This window comes from Hemitrygon akajei, unplaced genomic scaffold, assembly GCF_048418815.1.
Source record: "Hemitrygon akajei unplaced genomic scaffold, sHemAka1.3 Scf000082, whole genome shotgun sequence".
NCBI classification, from domain to species: domain Eukaryota; kingdom Metazoa; phylum Chordata; class Chondrichthyes; order Myliobatiformes; family Dasyatidae; genus Hemitrygon; species Hemitrygon akajei.
The window spans coordinates 46,606-71,851 of NW_027331968.1; the positions used below are offsets into that span (position 1 = coordinate 46,606).

A 25,246-nucleotide genomic window follows, 5' to 3' on the forward strand; every position below is an offset into this window, starting at 1 on the left:
GCCTGAGTGAGGCGGGGCAGTGACGTCAGACACAAGCTGCGGCAGCCTGAGGGAGCGGGAGCGGGAGAGGGAGACAAGCTGTTGGAACTTCAGCGTGTGACTGCTATAGGCTGCAACTCTTCCATGCCCAAAAGGTTGGGTTGATCTGATCATCGGCACGCAGTGCACAACGGATGTGTGACTGTTGCTTCGTATCATCCATATGTGTAGATTTGCTGGAGTGTCCTGTGGTATCACTTTGGTAGATAGATAGATACTTTATTCATCCCCATGGGGAAATTCAACATTTTTTCCAATGTCCCATACACTTATTGTAGCAAAACTAATTACATACAATACTTAACTTGTCGGCCCTTACGTGGAATCGGGGTGTTCTGTGGTAACCACTTGAAGACGATATTCCTGTGACTGTCACCTGGTGATATTTCTAAGTGGATTTCGGAACTAATCGACGGATCAGATCTTCGGCGACTGTTATTTCGTTTACCCAGCGTGGAATGTGTGTGGAATTCTTCGTAATTGCCTTCTCTCTACATGTTCGTGTGGATTTACAAATCTCTCCTCTCTCTCACTTATTCCGTGGATTACTGAACTTTTCCACTTTACCATCTGAAGACTTTAAGCATTGTTTCCCAAGCTTGATAGTTTGGGAGCTAAATATACGCATTACACTGTTAACTTATTTTTATTTCCTTTAATCTTTTACATTTGGAGTAGATACTGTTACGTACCCCGTGACGGGTCAAAGAACCAGCAGAAATAGAAAACACCTTGGGGTCTGGTATTGCTATAAACTAATGCTATTTATTAGTAACTACGCGATACATCAATATAAATGCAGATATATCAAACAGGTTAGCAATGATTATATATGTGTGTGTGTGTGTGTGTGTGTGTGTGTGTGTGTGTGTGTGTGTGTGTGTGTGTGTGTGTGTGTGTGTGTGTGTGTGTGTGTGTGTGTGTGTGTGTGTGTAAATAGGAAAGCCAAGCTTCTTCACGCCTCGGGGTGAATGGATACCATCTTACGGTGATGAGTGAAGTTCAGTTCAGTTCGAGGGATTGAGTCGAGTAGTGATGGAGAGATAGAGAGGGAGAGTTTTGAGTCTTCAGGTAAGCTGACGCCGTCGATAGTCCCGTCGTCCTCCGAAATCCTTTGGAAGTCACCGACTGTGACACTACAAACGGGACCGTTCTTCTGTGGTGGAGTTATTAACCCAGGCGAGGGATGGGCACACGAATAACTCCCCACCAGTCACAGTCTTTTCACACTGCGAGAGCCACTGATCGATGCTCCTGATCGATCTTCCAAAGTCCACCTTTTTCTGTGGACACAACAAAGCTCATTCAGTGTCCAAAACCATGTGTCTGGAGGTCTATCAGCGGACTTCCTACTTATCTCACCGTGCTGAGCCCCAGCTGTCCATCAAACAGTTCCTCCCTTCTCTCTCTGTAAGAACACAGAAGCTGACAGTGTCCTTGTAAAAGTGTAAACAAGCTTGCAGAGAAACCATCTCTCTCTCTCTCTCTCTCTCTCTCTCTCTCTCTCTCTCTCTCTCTCTCTCTCTCTCTCTCTCTCTCTCTCTCTCTCTCTCTCTCTCTCTCTCTCTCTCTCTCCCTCTCTCTCTCTCTCCCCCCCCCACCTCTCCCTCTCTCCAACAAGGTGTTCGGTGTTGAACAACAACTCCCTCTCTCTTTTCAAAAACACAGTTCATAGGGGTAATTCAGGACCCCGTTACAATACTAATAAAGATAGTGGTTTTGACATCGAAACCAGACTCCGTTAGTGATCTATTGCTGCTGGTACGTAACAATTGCAACAACCCAGCTGTCTGAGGCACAATCCTTTAAAATTGGTGAAAATGACCCAAAACATTGAAAAGAGCGGGGAAGAAGGAGTTTAACCAACTTCGTCCAGAGCCCTGAAGAATGTCACAACCACAGTGAGCTCATCGTCTTATTCAGCCTGGAGAAAATCATGCAGGAAATTCATATAGGTGTATAAGATGATGAGAGGCATTGGTCGTGTGGATAGCCAGAGGCTTTTTCCCAGGGCTGAAACGGCTAACACGAGGGGGAATAGGTTTAAGCTGCTTGGAAGTAGGTACAGAAGAGATATCAAAGCTAAGTTTTTTAAGCCAAGCGTGGTGGGTGTGTGGGATGCACTGACAGCAACAGTGATAGAGCCGGATACAACAGGATCTTTTAAGAGACTCTCAGATAGGTACATGGAGCTTAGGAAAATAGAGGGCTAATCGGCAGGGTAATTCTAAGCAGTTTCTAGAGAAAGTTACATGATTGGCACAACATTTTGGCCAAAGCGTCTGTAATGTGTTGTAGATTTCTATGATTCTATGAAATTCAAGGGAAATCTCTTATGAGTGATGAACAGATCTGATGGACAATGGGGTGAAGAGTTAACCATCCTCCCCCCCCCCCGAGAAACACGAACTATTACTGTTGCTATGTTGACCATGAGAAAGAGATGAAAAACAGGCAAGAATATTTGCTACAGATAAGAGAGGGGAGAGAGACTGTTGATTTACTGTATTATGACTTCTGCAAGGGTTATTTATCTTCTACTATTTTGCTGATAAACATTCCTCAGTGGACTGAAGGAGTGGCCTGATTTGATGGACACTGTCACTCAGGATTGATGGATAGCTGAGTCCCCGTGAGTAGGGATAAAAGACAGGTCTGGAGAGACACCCTCCAGACACGCCAGTGGACACTGATTGAGTGTTGGAACCCACAAGAAAGGTGGGGGCTTCGAAGACCGAACCGGGAGGTCGGTCAGTAAGACAATCAGTGTAAAAGCAGGGCCGGTGGAGGCTTGTGTGCGTGTCCACTCATGCCAGAGTGACGAGTCCACCATAGAAGAACGGTCCAGCTGAAGGACAGTGGGGTCATAACTGAATGACCACAACGGTACGACGGATTAAGAAAGCAAAGGGTTTGGCTGCTGTAGCTGTTACATATCTCTCTCTCTCTCTCTCTCTCTCTCTCTCTCTCTCTCTCTCTCTCTCTCTCTCTCTCTCTCTCTCTCTCTCTCTCTCTCTCTATCTCTCTCCAATGATTACAATACAACAACCATAACTACATCAGCACTCATGAACTGAACTGAACTTTATATTTTTCTATGACAATTCATTTACCCCTAGGCATTGATAGAGCTTGTTTATTATTGCTTATTATTATTCCTACACTTTTAGGTTTATTACTGCTAACTTGTTTTATATGTATATTGGCATTTTTGAAATGGTTTTGCTTATTTTTATTAATAAACACCTTTAGTTTGGTACCACCAGACTCCAATGGATTCTTCTTTCTCTGCTGTTTAAACACCCAGTTACGGGGTACGTAACAAATCTCCTATCCCATAGAGTGGTGACTAGTTGCAACCTGTCATCTCAGGGAGAGCAAGAGGGGAACGGCAGGGATATATTTTCATATACTGATATGGAACAGAAACATGGGCAGAGACAAAATGGGCTGAGTGGCCTCTCCAGTGAGACACGGAATTTGATACAGAATTGATTTATCTTTCACAGATCCACAATATTAAACACCAGTCTAGTTTACGGCTAACATCAGCAGAACAGACTCCTCCAATGCTCAGTGACCAGGGTTCAGTCCTGGGTGCGATGAGCAGCCGCAAGAACTGCAGAATTTGACAGTAACAGTCCCTCATGAACCTGCAGCTGCCTTCAGTCACCGTGATGGTGAAACATTTAACACGGAGCTGATTCGAACTTCCTCCCTGATGTGAAGTTGCTGGTGTTGCCGCAGCTGGGATGATTGAGCAAAACTCTTTGCTCACTCCGGACAGAAATGTGGCCTCTATTTATTGTGAACTCACCGGAGCATCACAAGGTGAGTTAACTGAATGAGTCTCTTCACACACACTTCCCAGTCCGAAGCTGTTGGAGCATCTGCGATGAATGACGTCAAACTGCTATTAACGTCATGGCAATGTATTAAGTCAGATCACGGACATGGACACGTGTTCGTTCCCTCCTTGTAGCGGGTGGGGCGCTGTGTTCTCTAGCATCTACAGCTCAAAACAAGTTGGAGGAACAAGACTTCATCTTCTAACTGGCCACAGTTCCGGCATCAGGCACAATATCAAACTCTCTGCTTCCCTCTCTGTATCAAAATGGATCATTCCTCCCCTTCATCAGTCTGTGACTTGGCTCAGTTTGTCTGTCTCCTTCGCATTCTGAGCATGCGCCACACACCTACTGCGATCACATTTTATTTACACGGCTGTGACTGGAGACTTTCTGATTATTATGTCCCTCCCGGCATTTGACGGTGGTAAACTCAGAGTCAGCAATGGTATTGAACATCGGGAGTAGGTGATTAGGCTTTTTCGTTGGAGATCGATAAACGGCCGGGAGCGTGTGGCTGGATGAGTGGGTCGTTTTCAGACTGGAAGGAGGTAGCGTTTGGAGTACCCCAGAGATCAGTCCCTGACCACAGTTGTTCACAGTTTAATGTCCTGGCGGAGGCAGCGAGATGTGAGATGTCCCAGTCTGCTGGTGACGCAGAAAGAGTGGAGTTGGGGGACGGGAGGCTATTCACATGCAATTTCGTAGCTTTGCAATCAGTACATAGTGCACTGTGGGGCTGCAGTGGCGGGTTCCAATCTGCTAATTACATTTGCTGACGACACTACATTGATCCGCCGGATCCCAAATAATAACGAGGCAGCGTATAGAGAAGAAGTCATCACCCCGACATACGTTGAGTTTTTTTTTCGCCAAGAAACAAAGAAAGAGCATGAAAGTCGTTCAGAGAGAAAAATCAAACTCCTACCCCAACCCCAGCTTAAAAAAAGAACGGTATCCCGATCATCAATCCACAACTCGCCTCCCCCCCGCACAAAAGGGAACAATAACATCGAGACCCCCCCAAAGGAAACAACCCTATCCCGTACAACTGCGGAGGAGCCGGTGTCACCAGTATAGAGGCGACCGCATCGGGAGCAGCGGACACAACGGGCGACCCCGGAAGATTCACAGGTGAAGTGTCGCCTCACCTGGAAGGATGTTTGGACAACGGAGAGAGTTCGACCGTCCGGCCCTTTCACTGTGACACCCTGAACTCCACATCAAATCCGTCCAAACGAATCTGGGTGAACTTTAATGACCAATAAATATAATTCCTCTCAGCGATCAGCTGTCTGAATGATCCCCTGACTCTGAGAGGAAGGGGTATCTATGGTCCACACTGTCAGGGTGTTGAGTTTACCAGGAGACAAAGACTGCAGGGTCGAGAGGTTTTCTGTTGACTAATACACTGTGTGTGTACGCTGGCAATTCTGGTGTTGTGACCCGAATCGAGACAAACACCACGCTGCCCACTCCACCGACAACACGGCACAGCCGGACACATAACAGGGGACTTTACATCCCACAACACTGGATTCAGTGATGAAACCCGTGATTAATGTTGTTGTCCCACTGAAAAGTCCATTAAGGTGCTTTTAAATGCCAGCGCTCTCCCACAGGTGACTTCACACATCTTCTCCCTCCCCACGCGCCTGACGTCACACATGGGCTCCCCACACCGGGATCTGCCCTCACGTGCGCGGTGTCTTAGGTCACCCACGCGCTGCTGTGCTCGAGCTTTATCGGTTTAACGGCTGGGCTAATAATCACGTGACCAACCCTCCCCACCGCTGTCAACAGAGGATTCAGGAGCTGCGCTATTCCCATTGGTGCGAAGCGATGTCAATCACTGGTTACAACCAATCGCGGAGGCGGACAAGCCAAGTGGGCGTTACCCCGCTGAGTTCGTCTCCCGCTCAAGCGCCGACCGCCTCCTCAGAGCGGAGAAAACCTCAAAGTAAATGTCCGCTTTCTGATTTATTTCCATTTCCCTCCGAGGGAAGTTGGGGCGTTTGTGAAGCGTCTCCTGCGGCCGGAGTCTGATGTATCGCCGAGAAGTAGGATGAGACCGCTCGGCCCGTCGGTTTGATGCCGGCTCCCCGGGGAGGGGCGATTTAACTGAAAGGATGAAGATGGTGAGAGAGGGGGCGGACAGGATGTTTGTCCCGGGGGGGACAGGAGGGGCTTATCTGTGGAAATGTCTGAGCCCACGGTGGTACCGAGCGGAGTGATTCACCACATTGGGGGCAAACACCGGCAGACTGTTGCCCTGCAAGCGGGGCCAATGGTCCGGGCAAAGTGACAATTATTTGTGCTTTGTTGAGATTGTACCTGGAATATAGTGTAAAATCCCGATCCCCACACTAACACGGGTTATACAGACCAAAGAACAAACTGCGGGAGGAACTCAGTGTGTCGGGCAGCATCTGTGGAGGGAAATGGACCGTCAACATTTCGGGCCGAGACCCTCCCTCTGGACTGAGAGTGGATGGGAAATAGTCAGAGAAAAGAGGTGAGGGGTGGGGATGGGGCAAGAGCTGGGGAGAGAGAGGTGGATCCAGGTGAGGGGGGAGGTGGGAAGGTGGAAATAGTGACAAGGGTGGGAGGTGAGTGGGTGGGGCAACACGGGGCTGCAGAAGATGGAAATTAATTCCATAGAGGATTAACAAAGAGGTTAGAGAGTATTTGTTATAGAGAATGCAATGAAGATTCACCAAGCTGATCCCTGGGGTGGTGGGATCATCATATGAAGAAAGATCAAATGTGATAACCCTTTCATTTAGAGAATCGAGGACTGAGAGGTGAACATTGAAATGCACAACATCATTACTGGTTGAACCAGGGATCCCAGTCTCTGAAAAAGGGGGTGGACTGTCCGGGACTGAGATGATAGATAGATAGATAGATAGATAGATAGATAGATACTTTATTCATCCCCATGGGGAAATTCAACATTTTTTTTCCAATGTCCCATACACTTGTTGTAGCAAAACTAATTACATACAATAATTAACACAGTAAAAAAGCATTAATAATAGCTTTTAAAAAGTTCTTAAGTCCTGGCGGTAGAATTGTAAAGCCTAATGGCATTGGGGAGTATTGACCTCTTCATCCTGTCTGAGGAGCATTGCATCGATAGTAACCTGTCGCTGAAACTGCTTCTCTGTCTCTGGATGGTGCTATGTAGAGGATGTTCAGGGTTTTCCATAATTGACCGTAGCCTACTCAGCGCCCTTCGCTCAGCTACCGATGTTAAACTCTCCAGTACTTTGCCCACGACAGAGCCCGCCTTCCTTACCAGCTTATTAAGACGTGAGGCGTCCCTCTTCTTAATTACCGGTTGAACCAGGGATCCCAGTCTCTGAAACAGGGTTGGACTGTCCGGGACTGTGATGAGGGGAAATGTCTTCACTCCGAGGGTGATGAATGTCTGTAAATCCCCACCACAGAGGGCGGTGAAGACTCAGTGATCGTCCTCACATAAAACAGAGGCCGGCAGATGTGTGGAGAGTGAAGGTATCGAGGAAATGAGGATCGACCAGAAACATGTGGCTGAGATGGGAGAGCAGCCGCCAACTTGCTGATGGTTAGAGGGGCTGAATGTCCTCCTCCAGCTGTTTCTCACTTAATGTTTCAGTGTTCCAGTCCAGTGAGGCCAGAGGAATGTGAATAGAAATTAGTGTTTGTAAACATAGATTTCTTTAAATGAAACCAGAACAATTCTGTTTTGGGTCTGAATTGTTTGTCGGACTGGGATGGGAATCGAACCCGTAACCGCGACCCGGGGAGGTGGAGGATCGGACGGGGACATACATAAGGAAAATGCAAAACATATCTGGTGTAAATATGAAATAATGTTTGAAATGCGGCGGTGGGGCGATGAGCGGAGTCACCGGGTCACGTGGGAAACACTCCACCGTCACGTGATACCCTTTCGCCGCGGATCTGCAGATTCAGCAGTTCGTAGCCGAGGCCCCGCCCACTGCTGTGATGACGTCCTGACGACATCGCGCATGCTCAGTGCTGGATGGGCGGTGTTGTTTTTCATTCTTTGTTGAAGCGGGTTGGCGGTCGGATCGGCAGCGGGTCCGGGTCCCTGCCCCGTCGGGCGGGGAGCCGGAGACGGATTATTTTCTGCGGAGCGACAACAATGACTTTCCATTGGTGAGTGTTGATGCCGGTCCCGAGGTTTAACTTTCCCGAACTCAAACAAGAGAAAATCTGCAGATGTTGGAAATGCGAGCAACGCGCTCAAAATGCTGGAGGAACTCAGCAGGCCGGGGAGAATCCAGGAAAAGAGTACAGTCGGCATTACCGGCCGAAACCCTTCGGCAGGACTGGAGAATAAAAGGTGGGGGTGGGGAGGGAGAGAGAAAGACAAGGTGATCGGTGAAACCTGAAGGGCGAGGGGATGAACTTTCCCGAACTGGCGGCCTCGCCTCGCTTCCTTCACAGAATCTGCCGGGGTCGGTCCGGGTTGTGAGACCTTCACACCGAACCGTCTGAGATAGATAGATAGATAGATAGATAGATAGATACTTTATTCATCCTCAAGGGGAAATTCAATGTTCCTCCAGTATGATATCACATAAACACAAGACAGACCAAGACTAACTGACCAAAAAACCACATAATTATAACATACAGTTACAACAGTGCAAAGCAATACCAGAATTTGATAAGAGCAGACTATGGGCACGGTAAAAAAAAAGTCTCAAAGTCCCAGATAGCCCATCATCTCACGCAGATGGCAGAAGGAAGAAACCTCCAACGTGGCAAAACTTCCCGATGCAGCCTCTGGAAGCACCCGAGCACAGCCAACTGTGAGTCCGTCCGAAAACTTCCGACAACTTCGTGCCTCCGACCAGCCCTCCGACACCGAGCACCGAGCACCATCTCTGCCGAGTGCTTCAACCCCGGCTCCGGCCACCAAGCAACAGGCAAAGCCGAGGATTCGGGGCCTTCCTCTCTGGAGATCTCTCCGATCGCTCAGTAGCAGCGTCAGCAGCACAGGCATGTCAGAAGTTTCGCCAGATGTTCCTCCGTGCTTCACACATCCGTCTCAATCAAATCAGGATTGTGCACGGCCCCTACTTACAGATAACGGATATTCCTTACTGGAGTGGCCGCTGCGCCCTGCGTCGTCGCGCCGCCATCTTGATGGTAATCTTGGCCGCCGCTCGGCCCCTGTTGTTCTGGTCTTATTAGCAGGATGAAGTAAAACATGTTTCTATCTTGTTACTGACAGAGAATCGTATAATTTGTGTTCCGTGTGTTATCTGAATGTACTTGCCTGTGATGCTGCCACAAGTCAGTGTTTCTCTGTACCTGTACCTTCCCGTACTTGTCCACTTGGCAATAAATTCAACAGGACCTGAGAAATCTCATTGAGATTTGATTAGTGATGATCATCTTGGCAGCTCGGTAGGTCGAATGTATGAGACAGTACACTGTTAAATGCAAAACCCTGAACAGTGTTGATGATCAGAGGGATCATAGACTCCAAGTTCATCGCTCCCTGAAAGAGACTGCACAGATTGATCGGGTCGATAAGAAGGCAAATGACATGGTTGTCTTTATTAGTTGAAGCATTGAGTTCAAAAGTCGGGAAGTTGTGTTGCAGCTTTGAAAAACTTGTTAGCCCACATCTGGAGTGTTTCATACAGTTCTGGTCGCCCCCATTCTCGGAGGGATGTCGGGGCTTTGGACGGGGCGCAGAAGAGGTTTACCAGAATATTGCAGAGATTAGAGGGCATGAGCTATAACGAGAGGCTGGACAAACTTGTGTTGTTTTCTCTGGAGCGGCATAGGCTGGGGTGAGACTGGATGGACGTTTATAAGATTATGAGAGACGTCGATATAGTGGATAGACAATATCTTTTTCCCGGGGTTGAAATGTTTGAGATAAGAGGCCGTGCATTTAAGGTGCGAGGGGATAGCTTAAAGGGGATGTGAGTGGGGAGTTTGTTTGTTTTTCCCCACGGAGTCTGGTGGGTCACTGGAATTTGCTCCCTAGGGAGACCCGTCACCCTGTTACGGAATGATCACTCTGCACAGCCCCCGGTGTTTATTTTTTTGCCCCGTTCGTTGTTGAAGTGGATCGTCTGCGGGATGGGTAGCCGGGGGAGAGATCGGTGAGGACTGAGACCAGTGTCGAGTCGGGAGGTCTGATGTTGAGTCCCGTTAACTTCCCCGAAATGCCGGCCTCACTGAGTTGTTTCTGAAATCGGTGTTTGTTACCTGGAACTACCGGAGGATTTACTGAATACAGCACCAGGTAGGGTAAAGCTAATCACTACAGTTTTAGTTTCAGTGTTACCAAATGGCCGTTGTGTTAATGTTTGTCAGACGGAGACTCTCAGAGTTTAAAGCTGAGTCTGTTATTTCCTGTTTTGGTCACGTTTGGAGAGTTAATTTCCCTGTTGCCAGGAACAGCCACAGGATCTGCAGGGAGTGGATCAAATTTTTCGCTCTCTGGTCACTTCCCCTCATTGAGAGTCAGTGGCCTCGGGAGCAGATGGAACAGACTGATAGTGGGGTGGGGAGGATGTTGTGAGCATTCACTGTATCGACTGTATTAACCCTGTGTTGGAATGAAGAGAAAACTAATGAATGTGGGACTTACATTTGTGCAACTTTGTTCAGGCCGTCACAAACAACTTGTAATCAGTCAATAGTTGTGCATCAGTGAAAGTAAAAAGAGAAAATGCTGGAACCGTTCAGCAGATCGGGCAGCATCAGTTCTGATACTGAGTCTCCCACAGTTTCTCTTTCCACAGATCCAGTCTGATGTACCGAGTTTCCAGCATTTAATTTCAATTTGAAATGAAAAGCCTGTTATTCCTGTTAGCCCACAGGAAATGTGACGGCCAGTTGTGCTGAGGAAGATCACATCTAACAATGAGATAATGATAAAATGTGTTCAGTTTAGCTGCTGGAGACGAAGCAAAATATATCACCAGTACCAGGTGACCCATGCCCAGGTTTTCCAGCCTGATTATTGGCCCAGTCAGAGGATCATCAGGTTATTGTTCTGCCATAGGTTGATGTAAGAGTGTTAGTTTTTGAACTCTGAATGTCCAAGACACTGCAGTGTGTTACTGGCAACAAAGAGTCCTGGGAATATTGGTGCCTGGGCTATTATCCTGGGATGTTGATTCTGGACATATGGAACTGTCGGTATTTGTGATTTGGCCCAGGTCAATACTTATACTGATGGGACTAGATTTCCTCCTTCCACGGTGAATCAGAAGTCTGGGGCAGCTGGACACTGTTGTGTGGAAATCTCAGATTACACCACTTGCTGTGAGACGTGTAGACGATGTGTGAGGTTTCCAGGGTTGGTAAGTGATAGTTCAGTTGTGTGACCCTGTGAGTTTGGGTACTGGGACATCACAGATTTTGACCCAGATAAAATGAATCTGGGGATCAAGCTGTTCAGGCTTATGAGGTATTGAACCAGTATTTCTGGTCTGGGATCAGAGGTCTGTTTCTGCAGTTCCTTTAGAAGCAATGACTGATATTCTGTGCTGTAATGTCCTATGGTTCTATCAGTGGGACAAGGCAAAAAAAAATGGTTCAGCACAGCCAAGAAGGGCCAAAAGGCCTGTTTCTGTGTTGTAATGTTGCATGGTTCTATGGAGAGAATGAGTTCCCATTCCATGCCTCACAGGGAGAGGTGGTCCTTAAATGTTTGCAGCAGTAGAATTGAAACCAGGGGATTCAGTGTTCAAACCATGTTTAGAATTTCCCCCTCACTATCACCTACGTGTTAGGCAATGGTTCTGGGCCTGTGCTCTAAGGAGTTCAGAGGGGCGATAGTGGTGGAGGGGGGCAGGGCTGGGAATCTATGGTTAAGTAAACTTCCCAGATGCTGAAAAGCCTGGATACAGTGGACATGGAGAGGATGCTTCCATTAGGTGGAGAGTCTGGGATCTGAGAGCACAGTCTGAAAATAAAGATACTTCTGTTTAAAACTTTTCAGACAAAGGGTGGTCAGTCTGTGGAATTTGTTGCCACAGAGGTTGGTTGAGGCTGCCACTTGGGTATATTTATGGCAGAGGTTAATATATTTTTGTTTGCTAAGTAGCTTCAGGGTTACAGGAGAAAGGCAGGAATATGGTGTTGGAATGAAAATCAGCCGTGGTTGAGTGGTGGAGCAGACTCGATGGACCAAATCACCTAATTCTGTTCTTGCAGTTGATATCCCACCATGACTGAATGATGGCTCCTTCTTATCCTATATCAGGTTTTGTGACGTATGAGGTACAATTACAGATGTGTTCATCATATTTGTCTCCAACATTTAAATTTCAGTGAGTTTTGTTTTTTGGTACATTAAGCAGAAATGTTTTGTTCTCCTTTGTATTGTTAACGTGCTTCATTATCTCTCTGGTTAAAGTTAGACCTGCGGACCTGCAGTGAGAAATTTATTGGAAGAAAAACCCACAATTGGAAGCAAACCATGACTGAAGACGAGGGAACAGCAACAAGTGAACCAGCCCGAGGACTGAGAGCACCAACTGGAGAGAACCCGTCTGACTCAGAGTTTCCTTTCATTCAGTCAGGAGAAAGCTTGGTGAGTCTCATTTACTCAAACACTGATCCTTTAGATATTACATCCCTGTACACAAGAAGGTACCATATAGTTGGAGTGAGACTGAATCTGCCCAGATGTACCAGTTGTGCCTCTGTCAGACCCAGATTTGTTATGTGCTGCCAGTTTCCCAGCTCTTTAAAGTCCCTGACAGTGTTTGCTCATTTCAAGCTTTTGCATTTCATGAAGTAGCTTTCGCTCAGTTCCCATGTTTCCGTGCTTGTCCGTGTTACATCATAATCATCTCACAATCGGTTCCCCTTATAAGATGCCCCAAGTGGTCGTGCTGTAGCAATGGCAGAAATACGGAATTACCATGAACCATAGCAACATGCCGTTCATTCCTCTAGCTGTTGCAAGCTGCAGTAATATAGAACAAAGAAAATATGCAGCACATTACAGGCCCTCAGTAATGCGCGGGCCACATAACCTACTCTAGAAGCTGGGTAGAATTTACCTACCACATAGCCCTCTCTTTGTCAAAGCTTCATGTACCTATCTAAGCGTTTCCTAAAAGACCCTATTGTATCTGCCTCTACCTCCTGTGCTGGCAGTGCATTCCATGCACCAAATGAAGACTTGCCTCTGACATCCCCCTTGTGCCCACTTCCAAGAACCTTAAAATTATGCCCCCTCATGTTAGCCATTTCAGTCCTGGGGGGGAAAAAAGCTTCTGACTATCCACACAATCAATGCCTCTCATTATCTTGTACACCTCAATCAGGTTACCTTTCATCCTCCGTTGCTCCAAGGAGAAAAGGCCGAGTTCACTCAACTTATTCACATAAGGCATGCTCTCCAATCCAGGCAACATCCTTGTGAATCACTTCTGCACTCTCTCTATAGCATCCACATCCTTCCTGTAATGACGTGACCAGAGCCGAACACAGTACTCCAAGTGCAGTCTAACAAAGTCTTACATATTTGTAACATTACTCTCTGCTTTTGAATTCAATTCCATAGTTGATGAATGCTACACACTATACACCTTCTTAACAACGCTGTCAATCTGCGCATTGGTTTCAAATATCCTCTGGACATGGGACCCAAGATCTCATTGATCCTCCAGACTACCAAAAAGTCTTACCATTAATCCTGTCTGCAAATTGGACCTACCGAAAAGAATCAGTTCACACTTACCTGGGTGGGACAATCTGCCACTTCTCAGCCCAGTTCTGCCCTTGCCGTTGAGTACATCATTGTGCAAGCCTCTGCTGAAAACAAACCCTCTTGAAGCAACATGTACCAGCACCACATTTCCTACAGTCCACACCAGCAAACGGCAAACAATAATTTATACTTGCATACGCCAGGCCTCATCAAGTTATTTTTTACCAATTAAACTGTCAGAGTACCTATAGACCTCTAATTAAGCAGAACTAGGAAGTTATGTTTCCTTTTTAACCTGGACAAAAGGGACGGGTTATACCCAAAATGTACCAATGTCCTTTTAGGCATATCCGCTGGAGCTGCTGAACAGGGTTGAACTCGGTTGTTTGGAGGGTGTGAGCCAGATTGTTAGGTCAGATGATGGAGCATTTGATATAAAGTGGATGAGCTTAGAGCATGGATCTGTACTTGGAGATATGATGTTGTGGCCATTACAGAGTTTTGGATGGCCCAGGGGCAGGAATAGTTACTTTGTGTGCCAGGCTTTAGATGTTTCAGAAAGGACAGGAAGGGAGTCAAAAGAGGTGCGGGCATGGCACTGCTGTTCAGAGATAGTGTCATGGCTGTGTAACTCTCACTTCGGCTAGCAGCTTAATATGGGGGATGATAGCCCCTGGCCCAGCCAAACTTCAGAGATTTCATTTGGGTGGATGCATATGTCCCCTCATACAAATCAGTACAATGAAATAATGAACAGCAGACAATATGCGATTAAACGACTGAGTTTTATAATTCTTAATTTGACTATATGGTTTGTAAAGAAAACAAAAAAAAAAGAAAAAAAGGCCCATTCTCATTGAACAGACTAATGTGCAAAAGCTGTAGCTCACCAATAAGGCCGTTTGTCCATCATCGATCTCCTCCGATCGTCGCTGATATAAGTGTGAGGTGGTTCATTTGGTAGGTCAAGTATGATGCCAGAATATAGTATTAATGATAAGAGTCTTTGCAGTATGGAGGGTCAGAGGGATCTTGTGGTCCAAATCCATAGGACACTCAAAACTGCTGCGCAGGTTGATGCTGTTGTTAAGAAGTGTCACATACCCCGTGACTGGGTTAAAGAACCAGCAGAAATGGAGAACGCACTGGAGTCTGGTATTGCTATAAACTAATAGTGTTTATTAGTAACTAAGCAATACAGTAATATAAATGCAAACATATCAAACAGGTTAGCAATGATATATATATATATATAAATAGGAATAAAACTAGGCTCTTTCAAACCCAGGGGTAAATGGGTACAGTCTTACGATGATGAAGAGAATTCAGTTCAGTTTGAGGTAATTAGTTGAGTAACGTTGGGGAGAGAGAGAGGTGGGAGGTGAGCTGATGCCGCCGATCTTCCTGTTGTCTTCCGAAATCCTGTTGTAGTCACCGACTATGACCATAACACGTATGACCGTTCTTCAGTGGTGGAATTATCAGCCAGGCAAGGATGGACACACAAATAATTCCCCATCGGTCGCACATTTTCACACTGTGAGCCACTGATTGATTTCCCCGAATCGATCCTCCAAAACCCCACCTTCCTGTGGGTGCAACAAAGCTCATTCAGTGTCTGAAACTCCGTGTCTCGTGGCGTGTCTCGGTGTAACAGCGGACCTGGTTTTTATCTCCACATGTTGGACACCAGCTGTCCATCAACCTGCTCCGCCCTCCCCTCTCTCTGCAGGAACTTTTACAAGCAGACAAGGGTCCTTGTGGAAAGATAAACATTTTGCAGAGAAACCATAACATCAATCTTTCGAGCAGTTTCTGTCTCTCTCATTGCATTGGACACCTCCCTCTCTCTCTTTGTAACAGCTCAAATGGTGTCCAAAAGCCAGTCTCATTCTCCTGACATTTTAAAGTGATTGTTGACAGAAAATATGAACCCTAGGGGTATGTAACACCAACTTCCTTTTAAGGAAATTTTTACGAACGAAAAATTTATAGTTTAACTGTACATTACAGAATATAAAGCAATGTGTGTCAAGTCAAGTCACTTTTATTGTCATTTCGACCATAACTACTGGAACAGTACATAGTAAAAATGAGACAATGTTTTTCAGGACCCTGGTGTTACATGACACAGTACAAACACTCGATGAACTACGTAACAGAAACAACACAAAGAAAGCTACACTAGACTACAGACCTACCCAGGACTGCATAAAGTGCACAAAAACAGTGCAGGCATTACAATAAATAATAAGCAGGACAATGGGGCAAGGTGTCAGTCCAGGCTCTGGGTATTGAGGAGTCTGATAGCTTGGGGAAGAAACTGTTACATAGTCTGGTAGTGAGAGCCCAAATGCTTTGGAGCCTTTTCCCAGACGGTAGGAGGGTGAAGAGTTTGTATGAGGGGTGTGGGGTCCTTCATAATGCTGTTTCCTTTGCAAATGCAGCGTGTAGTGTAAATGTCTGTGATGGCGGGAAGAGAGACCCTGATGAACTTCTCAGCTGACCTCGCTATCCGCTGCAGGGTCTTGCGATCCGAGGTGGTGCAATTCCCAAACCAGGCAGTGATGCAGCTGCTCAGGATGCTCTCAATACAACCCCTGCAGAATGTGATGATGATAGTGGGTGGGAGATGGACTTTCCTCAGCCTTTGCAGAAAGTAGAGACGCTGCTGAGCATTCTTTGCTATGGAGCTGGTGCTGAGGGACCAGGTGAGATTCTCCGCCAGGTGAACACCAAGAAATTTGGTGCTCTTTACGATCTCTACCGAGGAGCTGTCGATGTTCAGTGGGGATTGGTTGCTCCGTGCTTTCTTGAAGTCAAAAACCATCTACTGTTTTGTTCACATTAAGAGACAGGTTGTTGGCTCTACACCAGTCCGTTAGCCGCTGCACCTCCTCTCTGAAAGCTGACTCATCATTCTTGTTGATGAGACCCACCATGGTCATGTCATCGGTGAACTTGATGATGTGGTTCGAGCTGTGTGTTGCAGCGAAGTCGTGGGTCAGCAGAGTGAACAGAAGTGGACTGAGCACACAGCCCTGGGGAGCCCCCGTGATCAGTGTGATGGTGTTGGAGATGCTGCTCCCAATCCGGACTGACTGAGATCTCCCAGTCAGGAAGTCTAGGATCCAGTTGCAGAGGAATGTGTTCAGATGCAGTAGGCTTCAGCTTTCCAATCAGTTTCTGAGGGATGAAGTCTATGTTTCTGAAGTTCTGAACTGAAGTCTATGAACAGCATCCATACTTGTGTGTCTTTTTTGTCCAGGTGGGTTAGGGCCAGGTGAAGGGTGGTGGCAATGGCAGCATCTGTTGAGCGGTTGGGACAGTACGCAAACTGCAGGGGGTCCAGTGAGGGGGGCAGCAGGGTCTTGATATGCCTCATGACGAGCCTCTCGAAACACTTCATGATGATGGATATATGCGCAATGGGACGGTAGTCATTTAGGCAGGACACTGAAGACTTCTTCGGCACGGGGATGATGGTGGCAGCCTTGAAGCACGTTGGAACGGTGGCGTTGCTCAGGGAGATGTTGAAGATGTCAGTGAGAACATCTGCTAGCTGGTCTGCACATCCTCTGAGCACTCTACCAGGGATGTTGTCTGGTCCAGCAGCCTTCCAGGTGTTGACCCTGCACAGGGTTCTTCTCACATCGGCCACGGAGAGACACAGCACCTGGTCATTTGTAGGAGGGGTGGACTTCCTCGCCGCCATGTCATTTTCCACCTTAAACCGGGCGTAGAAGTCATTCAGCACATCTGGGAGGGAGACATCACCTGCACAGTCAGTTGATTTTGTCGTATAGTTGGTGATGTCCTGGATGCCCTTCCACATGCGCCGCGGGTCGCCGCTGTCCTGGAAGTGGCTGTGGATTTGCTGGGCGTGTGCACGCTTTGCCCCTCTGATGGCCCGGGACAGTTTGGCCCTTGCTGTTGTTAGAGCTGCCTTGTCATCTGCTCTGAAGGCGGAATCGCGGGACCTTAGCAGTGCACGCACCTCCGCAGTCATCCATGGATTCTGGTTAGTGTGAAAAGTGATGGTCTTGGACAGAGTAACACCATCAATGCACTTGCTGATGTAGCTGGTCACTGATGCTGTGTACTCCTCTAAGTTGATAGAGTCACCATCGGTTGCAGCCTCCCTGAACATGTGCCAGTTAGTGTGCTCAAAGCAGTCTTGAAGAGCAGAGATGGCTCCTGCTGGCCAGGTTTTCACCTGCTTCTAAACTGGTCCGGAGCGCCTGATGAGCGGTCTGTATGCTGGGATTAGCATAACAGAGATGTGGTCTGAGTATCCGAGGTGGGGGCGGGATTCTGCCCAGTACGCGTCGGGGATGATTGTGTAAACCAAGTCCAACACGTTCTCCCCTCTCATAGCAAAGTCCACATACTGATGGAATTTGGGGAGCACTGACTTAAGGTTCGCGTGGTTAAAATCACCGGCGACAATTAACAGTCCATCAGGGTGTGCATTCTGCCGTTCGCTAATAGCCCTGTACAGTTGACAGAGCACCTCCTTAGCATTAGCGCTGAGGGGAATGTCGACACCAAATATAAGAACAGAGGTGAATTCCCGTGGCAAATAAAGTGGTCTGCATCTAACAGCCACAAACTCCACTAGCGATGAGCAGTGTCTGGAAACCAGCACAGACTTCTTACACCATTCCGTATTGATGTAGTTATCCATGTGATTATCATGTAGCACATCACAGAAGTGTATACAAATACTAATCACTATTTCACTTTTAAACTTAATATTCAAACAGTTAATCTACCATGATATTGTCTTTATCTTTCACATGCTTTGTTACAAAGAAAAGTCAAATTCCTGCAAAACCAGCTCCTGTTGTATTGAAAATGGAGTTTGATCACCCATTGTCGCTTGTCCACTTCACCACAGAACAAGTAACCATCACGTGATCAACGTGCCTACCGGCTCGGACAAGGCCGTCATGGACTCCCTGCACAGGTGCTAACTTCTCTCTCATCATTCCCAAACTGAGCACATTCATTAAATTTCCAAACAAGTCATTCATTTTATCTCCAAGATCTTTAATTCTGTTAGTTTCCATAATAACACCTGCTGTTGGTCTCTCCAAATCACAAACTTTAACAACATCACCAAGTTGCTTATCTTTAAATTCCAAAATATAGTTTAACAAATCAGCATGTACTGTCTCAGCATCTGAGAGAGTTGTTTCTCTCAGCAAAGTCAAAGGTCTTGAATCCAATACAGACTTCACATGTACTTTATTCAAAAGTCCAGGAGCAATACTTTTCCAAATATCTTCAATAATATTCACATCACCAGTTTTCAACTCATCACTAACACGAGAAGGCACAGTTTCAAGGTGTTTGGAAGCAGATACACTGGAGATTTCAGGGGTAGGTTTTTTATGCAGAGAGGCGTGAGTGTGTGGAATGGGCTGCCGGCGATGGTGGTGGAGACAGATACAATAGCGTCCTTTAAGTGACTCCTGGATAGGTGCATGGAGCTTAACAATAGAGGAGTATGGGTAACCCTAGGTAATTTCTAATCTAAGTACAGGTTCAACACAGCTTTGTGGGTTGAAGGGCAGTATTTTCTATGTTTTTAAAGGGAGATGCAATGTTCAGAGGATCTGTGGAAGGATAGGCTGTGGACAGGGCATTGTGTTGTCAGTTAGTTTGGTTGAACTAAGCTTACTTTCAGTTTTAAAATCAAGAATAACTTTAGAAAATGTTTCTGAACATAGAATTATGATGTTTTGACCATTACAGAGAATTGGCTGTTAGATGCTCCAAGGTTTATTGGTTTCAAAATACATTTGGATAGAACTGAAAGACAGACAAGTGAGATTACTAGTCAAGGATGGTATCACAACTACAGAATATGTGGATGTTGTAAAGGACGCTATAGTGGACATCATAGAGGGCCATTGACAGATTCGGTGTGGGTGATGGCCAGAAATAGGAAGGGGGCCATTACTCTCGGAGAATTCTATGGGCCTTCTCAGTGGCCACCGTGACAATGAGGAGCAGAAAGGTTTGCAGCTTTTGGAGAAGTGCAAATGTAACAGGGTTATTCTCAATTGTAATTTCAACTTTCCTAATACTGTTTCCCATTTACTCATTCCAAAATGCTGTATGTCCATGAGGAATTGCTGACATTGTATATGGGTGGGGAACTGGAGATGTCATACTGTACCTAGTAGTAGACAATGAAGGTGGTCAGTCAGATGGCAGATGTCTTGATGGTGACCACAACACCTCGGCTTTCATCATGTGTTTCCGCGTATCTGGGCTCCTAAAAAAAATTCTACACTTCACTTAATTCTCCCTGCAGAAGATCCAAACCAGCAACCCAGGCTGCCTAATAATTTCCACAGCATTAAAATGGGAAATCTTGTTTATTATTGTCATGTATAGAGGTTCAGTGTAAATTTTGTCTTGTGTACTAACACACCAATTCATTAAACTGTGCATTGAGGTGATACAAAGTAAAACAATAACAGTGTTACCAAGCATTATGGTTGCAGAGAAAGTGCAGTGCCGAAAGTGTCACATTACTTCAAGTAAAGTAGTGAGGTCAGGTGTCCATCTTATCAGTTTGCTCAGGACAGCAGAATGGAAACTATCCCTGAGCCTGGTGGTACATGGTTTCAGGTTTCTGTAGCTCCACCCTGATGGGGAACGGGTGAGAAGTAAGAATGTCCCAGGTTGTGGGGACCTTTGAGTACATGGCCTACTTTACTGAGGGAAGTGTAGACAGGGTCCATGGAGGGGAGGATGGTTTGTATGATGTGCTCAGCTCTGTCCACAGCTCCTTGCAGTCATGGGAAGGTGTGAAGTATCTGGATGGGATACTTTCCATTGTGTGCAGATAACATTTGGTGAAGGGAGAAAGGAAAACGACAAATTTCCTGTTGTATCTTGGTCATTTTAGAATCTTTTATACAGTGGTGCCTACGGTTAATTCGGTATCTGTGGTTTACTGGAGGACCCTCAGTGATTGTCCTTGATCCCTTCTCCCAGCTGGTTCCATCTGCTCATCCCCAGCCACTTCATTCAACCCTTGTCCAGTCTGATCCCCTTCACCCACATCCACCCTCCCCGCTACGGAACCACTACTAACTGATCCCGCAATCCCAGCTCAGGCGCAAAACTAAAACCGGGGCTGCAAGACTGGAGAGCCTGGAGACTCTGGCTGTCCAGCAGAGCTTGGACCCAGACATTCCCCACTGCAGCCGACCGTAGATTTACACAAACCCCAGATCAGTCCCTTTCTCACCGCCGCCCGAACATCTGGTCAGCACTGCGCCTGCGCTCTGCAGAAGGTTCACTGTGGCACCATCCGTGGCCGGAGGTCGCAAGGTCAGAGTGTTTGACTGTCTGGTTCTTTCACTGGGATGGCCCCGACCTCCACATCAACTCCATCCAAACCACCCTGGGGGAACCTTAATGACCAACAACTAGATAGATAGATAGATAGATACTTTATTCATCCCCATGGGGAAATTCAACCTATCAGTGATCAGCTGTCTGATCACAGTAAGAGGAAGGAGTACCTGTGAGGTAAACTGTAAGGTTAGCATCTGGAAAGACAATCGGCAATGATATTGTCCTTGGCTTTTATATGCGTTATCACAATATCATATTCTTGCAAAATCAGACACCAGTTTAACAATCTTCTGTTTTTGTCCTTTACCTGACTCAAACACTTAAGCGGATTATGATCAGTATAAACCACAAGTGGTTTCTGTGCAGGGCAAACACAGACATCAAAATGCTGCAAAGCCAAGATAAGTGACAACAACTCTTTTCTATGGTGGAATAACTACTTTGATGCTCAATGAATTTTCTCAAAAAGTAAGCTACAGGATGTTCAACATCATCATCATCTTTCTGTAATAACACTGCCCCGGCAGCTTCATCACTGGCATCCACAGCTATAGAAAATGGCTTTGTAAAGTCAGGTGCCCTGAGCACAGGTTAATGACATAAAAATGGCTTTCAATCGATCAAATACCTCCTGACAAGGCTCGGTCCAAACAAACTTTTCACCCTTCTTCAGGAGATTAGTCAGAGGGAGAGCGATAGCAGCAACGTTCTTGCTGAACTTACGATAATATCCATCCATTCCCAGAAACTTTCTAAGAGCCTTCTTAGCAGTCAGAATAGGAACTTGAGAAATTGCCTGGAATTTTGCCCGAACAACAGCCAACTTGCTTTGACCTACAACATAGCCAAGACAGGTCACAGTGGCATGGTCAAATTCACTCTTAGATAACTGTAAGGTTGTCCTGGGAAAGCCTGCCAAACAGCTTTTCTCCTGCAGAGATATGCTCTTCCCAAGTTTCATTCCCTGTAACTAAGTCATCAATATTGGCATCTGTGTGTTCTAACCCTGGAATTACAAAATCATTCTCTGGAATGTTCCTGGAGCATTTTTCCTTCCAAAAGGCAAAACATTGTATTCATACAACCCAGATGGTGTCACAAATGCAGAAATTTCTCTCCCTCTGTCCGTCAATGGAACACACCAATACCTTTTTAACAGATCTATCTTTGTAAGAAATTTAGCTTTTCCAACCTTATCGATGCAATCATCCACCCTAGGGATAGGATAGGCATCTGTTTTTGTTACTGCATTTGCCTTCCTATAATCAGTGCAAAATCTAACACTGCCATCAGGTTTGGGCACAATAACGCAGGGTGAGCTCCACTCTGATGCTGAAGGACTAATAATACCATGTTCCAGCATATATTCAATTCCTTGCTCAGCCAATTTACACTTTTCTACGTTCATGCGATATGGGTGTTGTTTAATCAGTTTGGCTTCACCAACATCTACATCATGTACTGCGACCGTGGTTTGCTTGGGAACATCGGGAAATAAATCTTTAAACTTCAGAATTAATTCCTTCAGCTGTTGTTGTTGCTTTGGCTGCTGATGAGCCAACTTGTTATCAATATTTTCTAGAACAACCGAGTTCATTAGCCTAACTGGGACCATGTTTGGCTTGTGACAAGTCTCAGATAAGTCAATTGTTTCATTATCAGGGTTGCCAGATTCATATGTTTTGACAACAACACTCACAGATGGTGCCCGTTTGTCAAAATAAGGCTTTATCATATTTATGTGTACCACCTGTGTTAGTTTACGTCAGTCGGGTGTTTTGATAACATAATTCACATCATTTGAGAGACAATTTCATACAGTCCATTGAATTTCACCTGAAGTGGATTTGTCAATATTGGAGATAAGGCAAGCACCTAATCCCCCACCTGGTATTTTCTTTTCCAAGCTCGCTTATCAAACCAACACTTCATTTTGTTTTGAGAAATCTTGAAGTTTTGTCTCGCTAGACTACGGGCTTGGTGTAGTTTATTTTTGAACTTCAAAACATAGTCTAACAAGTTAACATGTACATCCCCATCAATCCACTGTTCCTTTAACAAGGTCAAAGGTCCTCTCACTCTGCGACCAAATACAAGTTCAAATGGAGTAAAGCACAGGGAGTCCTGTACCAACTTTCTTACTGTGAACAAATGCAAATATATTCCTTCATCCCATTCTTTCCATTTTCAACACAATATGTCTTATTCATTGTTTTGAGGGCAGAATGAAATCTTTCTAAAGACCCTTGTGATTCTGGATGGTACAAAGATGATGTAACTTGTTTAGCTCCCAGTTCATAAACTACCTGCTGGAATAACTAGATGTAAAGTTACTTCTGTGATCAGACTGGATTTCTTTAGGCAAACCAGATAAAGTAATAAACTTGGTGAAAACCTTCGCCACAGTTTTAGCTTTAATATTTCTGAGAGGTATTGCCTTTGGGAATCTTAATCTCATCATCTGAGAGAGCTCTTTCTTTTAAAGCTTCAATCTCAGGATCTCGGTTCTGTTCTGCTGTAAACTCCTTCCTAGACAGGGATAAGTCCAGCTCATCAGACTTACTACCTGAATCCTGTTGAAACAATGAAGGCAGAAAAGTTCCTGACAAGTCATCATAACCTGAATCCCGATTTTGGCTATCATGGGTATCAGAATCATGCTGCACAGAACCGTCTGCGTCGGCAGACATTTTAGCCATACTTCGAGTTACTGCGCAGGAAGGATAAATGTTAACATCCATCTGTGGGTCATCAGTGGTTGGCTTAGTTGTCAACAGCACTGCAGGAACAACTTTACCATCTGCCAGGTCATTTCCTAACAGCAAAGTAACATCTTCCACCGGTAAACTGGAGCATAATCCAATCTTAACAGGTCCCGAAACCAACCCTGACTGTAAAGTTACCTTGTACAAAAGCACAGAAACCACACCGCCTCCCCCAATGCCTTTAATAAGATTTACCTTATCAGTGTTAGTCTCATCACCAAACTTTAGAACACTGTCTAATGTAAGTGACTGAGAAGCCCCAGTAACTCAAAGAATTTTCACTGGTACCAGGGTTGACTCTTCATTAACTGATACAAACCCATCTGACATAAAATGACTGAATCCCTTCTTAACTCGGTCAGACCTCCCAGTCCTTATCTGAACCTCAGCAGAATGTCCAGAACCCAGTGGGTTTACAGGTGCTTCAACAGACTGAACACAGGCATTCGGGACTGCCTCCTTTTCCTTTTTCTTCTTCAGGATGGAACAATTAACCATCACATAACCAGCTTTCTTACAATAGTAACAAGTGAGACAAGAATATTTCTCCTTCAACTGTTTCCCTTCATCCTTACTCTTGTCACTAGTTCCAGCTTTAATTTCTGGTTTACCCTGGTTATCCCAGCTACTCTTTTGGAAGTTCTTATTCTGGGTAAATGTACCCTTATGAGTTAAAACAAACTCATCTGCTAATCTAGCAGACTCCTGCAAAGTGGCAGCATGCTTTTCATCTAAATGCGTCTTTATCTCATCAGGAATACACCTTTTGAATTCTTCAATTAAAACCAACTCTTTCAAGCTGTTAAAAATCATCATTTACATTTTTATATGTGCACCAGCGGCCAAAACACACAAACTTCTCATAATCAAATTCCATATAAATCTGGTTCACAGATTTCCTCAAATTTCTAAACTTTTGCCTGTATGATTCTGGGAAAAAACTCGTAAGCTTTGAGCACAGCCTGTTTCACTATGTCATAATTAGCTGCTTCATCAACTGTCAAAGCAGAATAGGCTTGCTGAGCCTTCCCCTTAATTACACTTTGTAAGAGAATAGGCCAACCCTCTTTTGGCCACTTTAAACTCTGATCAACCTTCTCAAAATGCTGAAAGTATTTATCAACCTCTGCCTTGTCAAATGGAGGGACCAATTTAACTTCCCGACTGGCCTCAAACTTACCACCAGAGTGTAATGTTAGACCCTTTTGTTGCAATCTCTCTATCTTTTCCAGCTCGAACTTTTTCTGCATTTCTGCTTCCTCCCTTTGTTTTTCTGTCTCTTCTCTCTTATTTTCTGCTTCTCTAGCCTCAAACTGCCTCTGCCTTTCCGCAGCCCCGTCTTTAATTTTTCTCACTTCTACTGGAGCTCATGCTCACGAGGTTTACTTTCAGGAAACACCTCCAACTCCTCCACTTTAAACACACCCTCAGATACATCACATTCAGCTATTACACTCTGCATCTGTGCCCTCCTGATTGTGAATTTCACCTTAGCAAGTTTTAAC

General features: G+C 45.6%; 2 protein-coding genes across 3 annotated transcripts in view; one reads left to right on the forward strand and one right to left on the reverse strand.

Annotated features, from left to right (window-relative positions):
* LOC140722652 (uncharacterized) overlaps positions 1-25,246 on the reverse strand; it is a 409,759-nt gene that overhangs the window by 36,798 nt on the left and 347,715 nt on the right. The window lies entirely within an intron of this gene.
* LOC140722629 (NACHT, LRR and PYD domains-containing protein 3-like) overlaps positions 7,922-25,246 on the forward strand; it is a 69,695-nt gene continuing 52,370 nt past the window's right edge. The window contains exons 1-2 of one of the 2 annotated variants that reach the window (XM_073037330.1): positions 7,922-8,054; positions 12,292-12,468. In XM_073037330.1, the coding sequence (XP_072893431.1) occupies positions 12,355-12,468 (114 nt within the window). In that variant the 5' untranslated portion in view covers positions 7,922-8,054; positions 12,292-12,354. Of the gene's footprint in view, positions 8,055-12,291; positions 12,469-25,246 lie in introns of those variants that run through there. The other variant, XM_073037332.1, reaches the window with a different exon arrangement.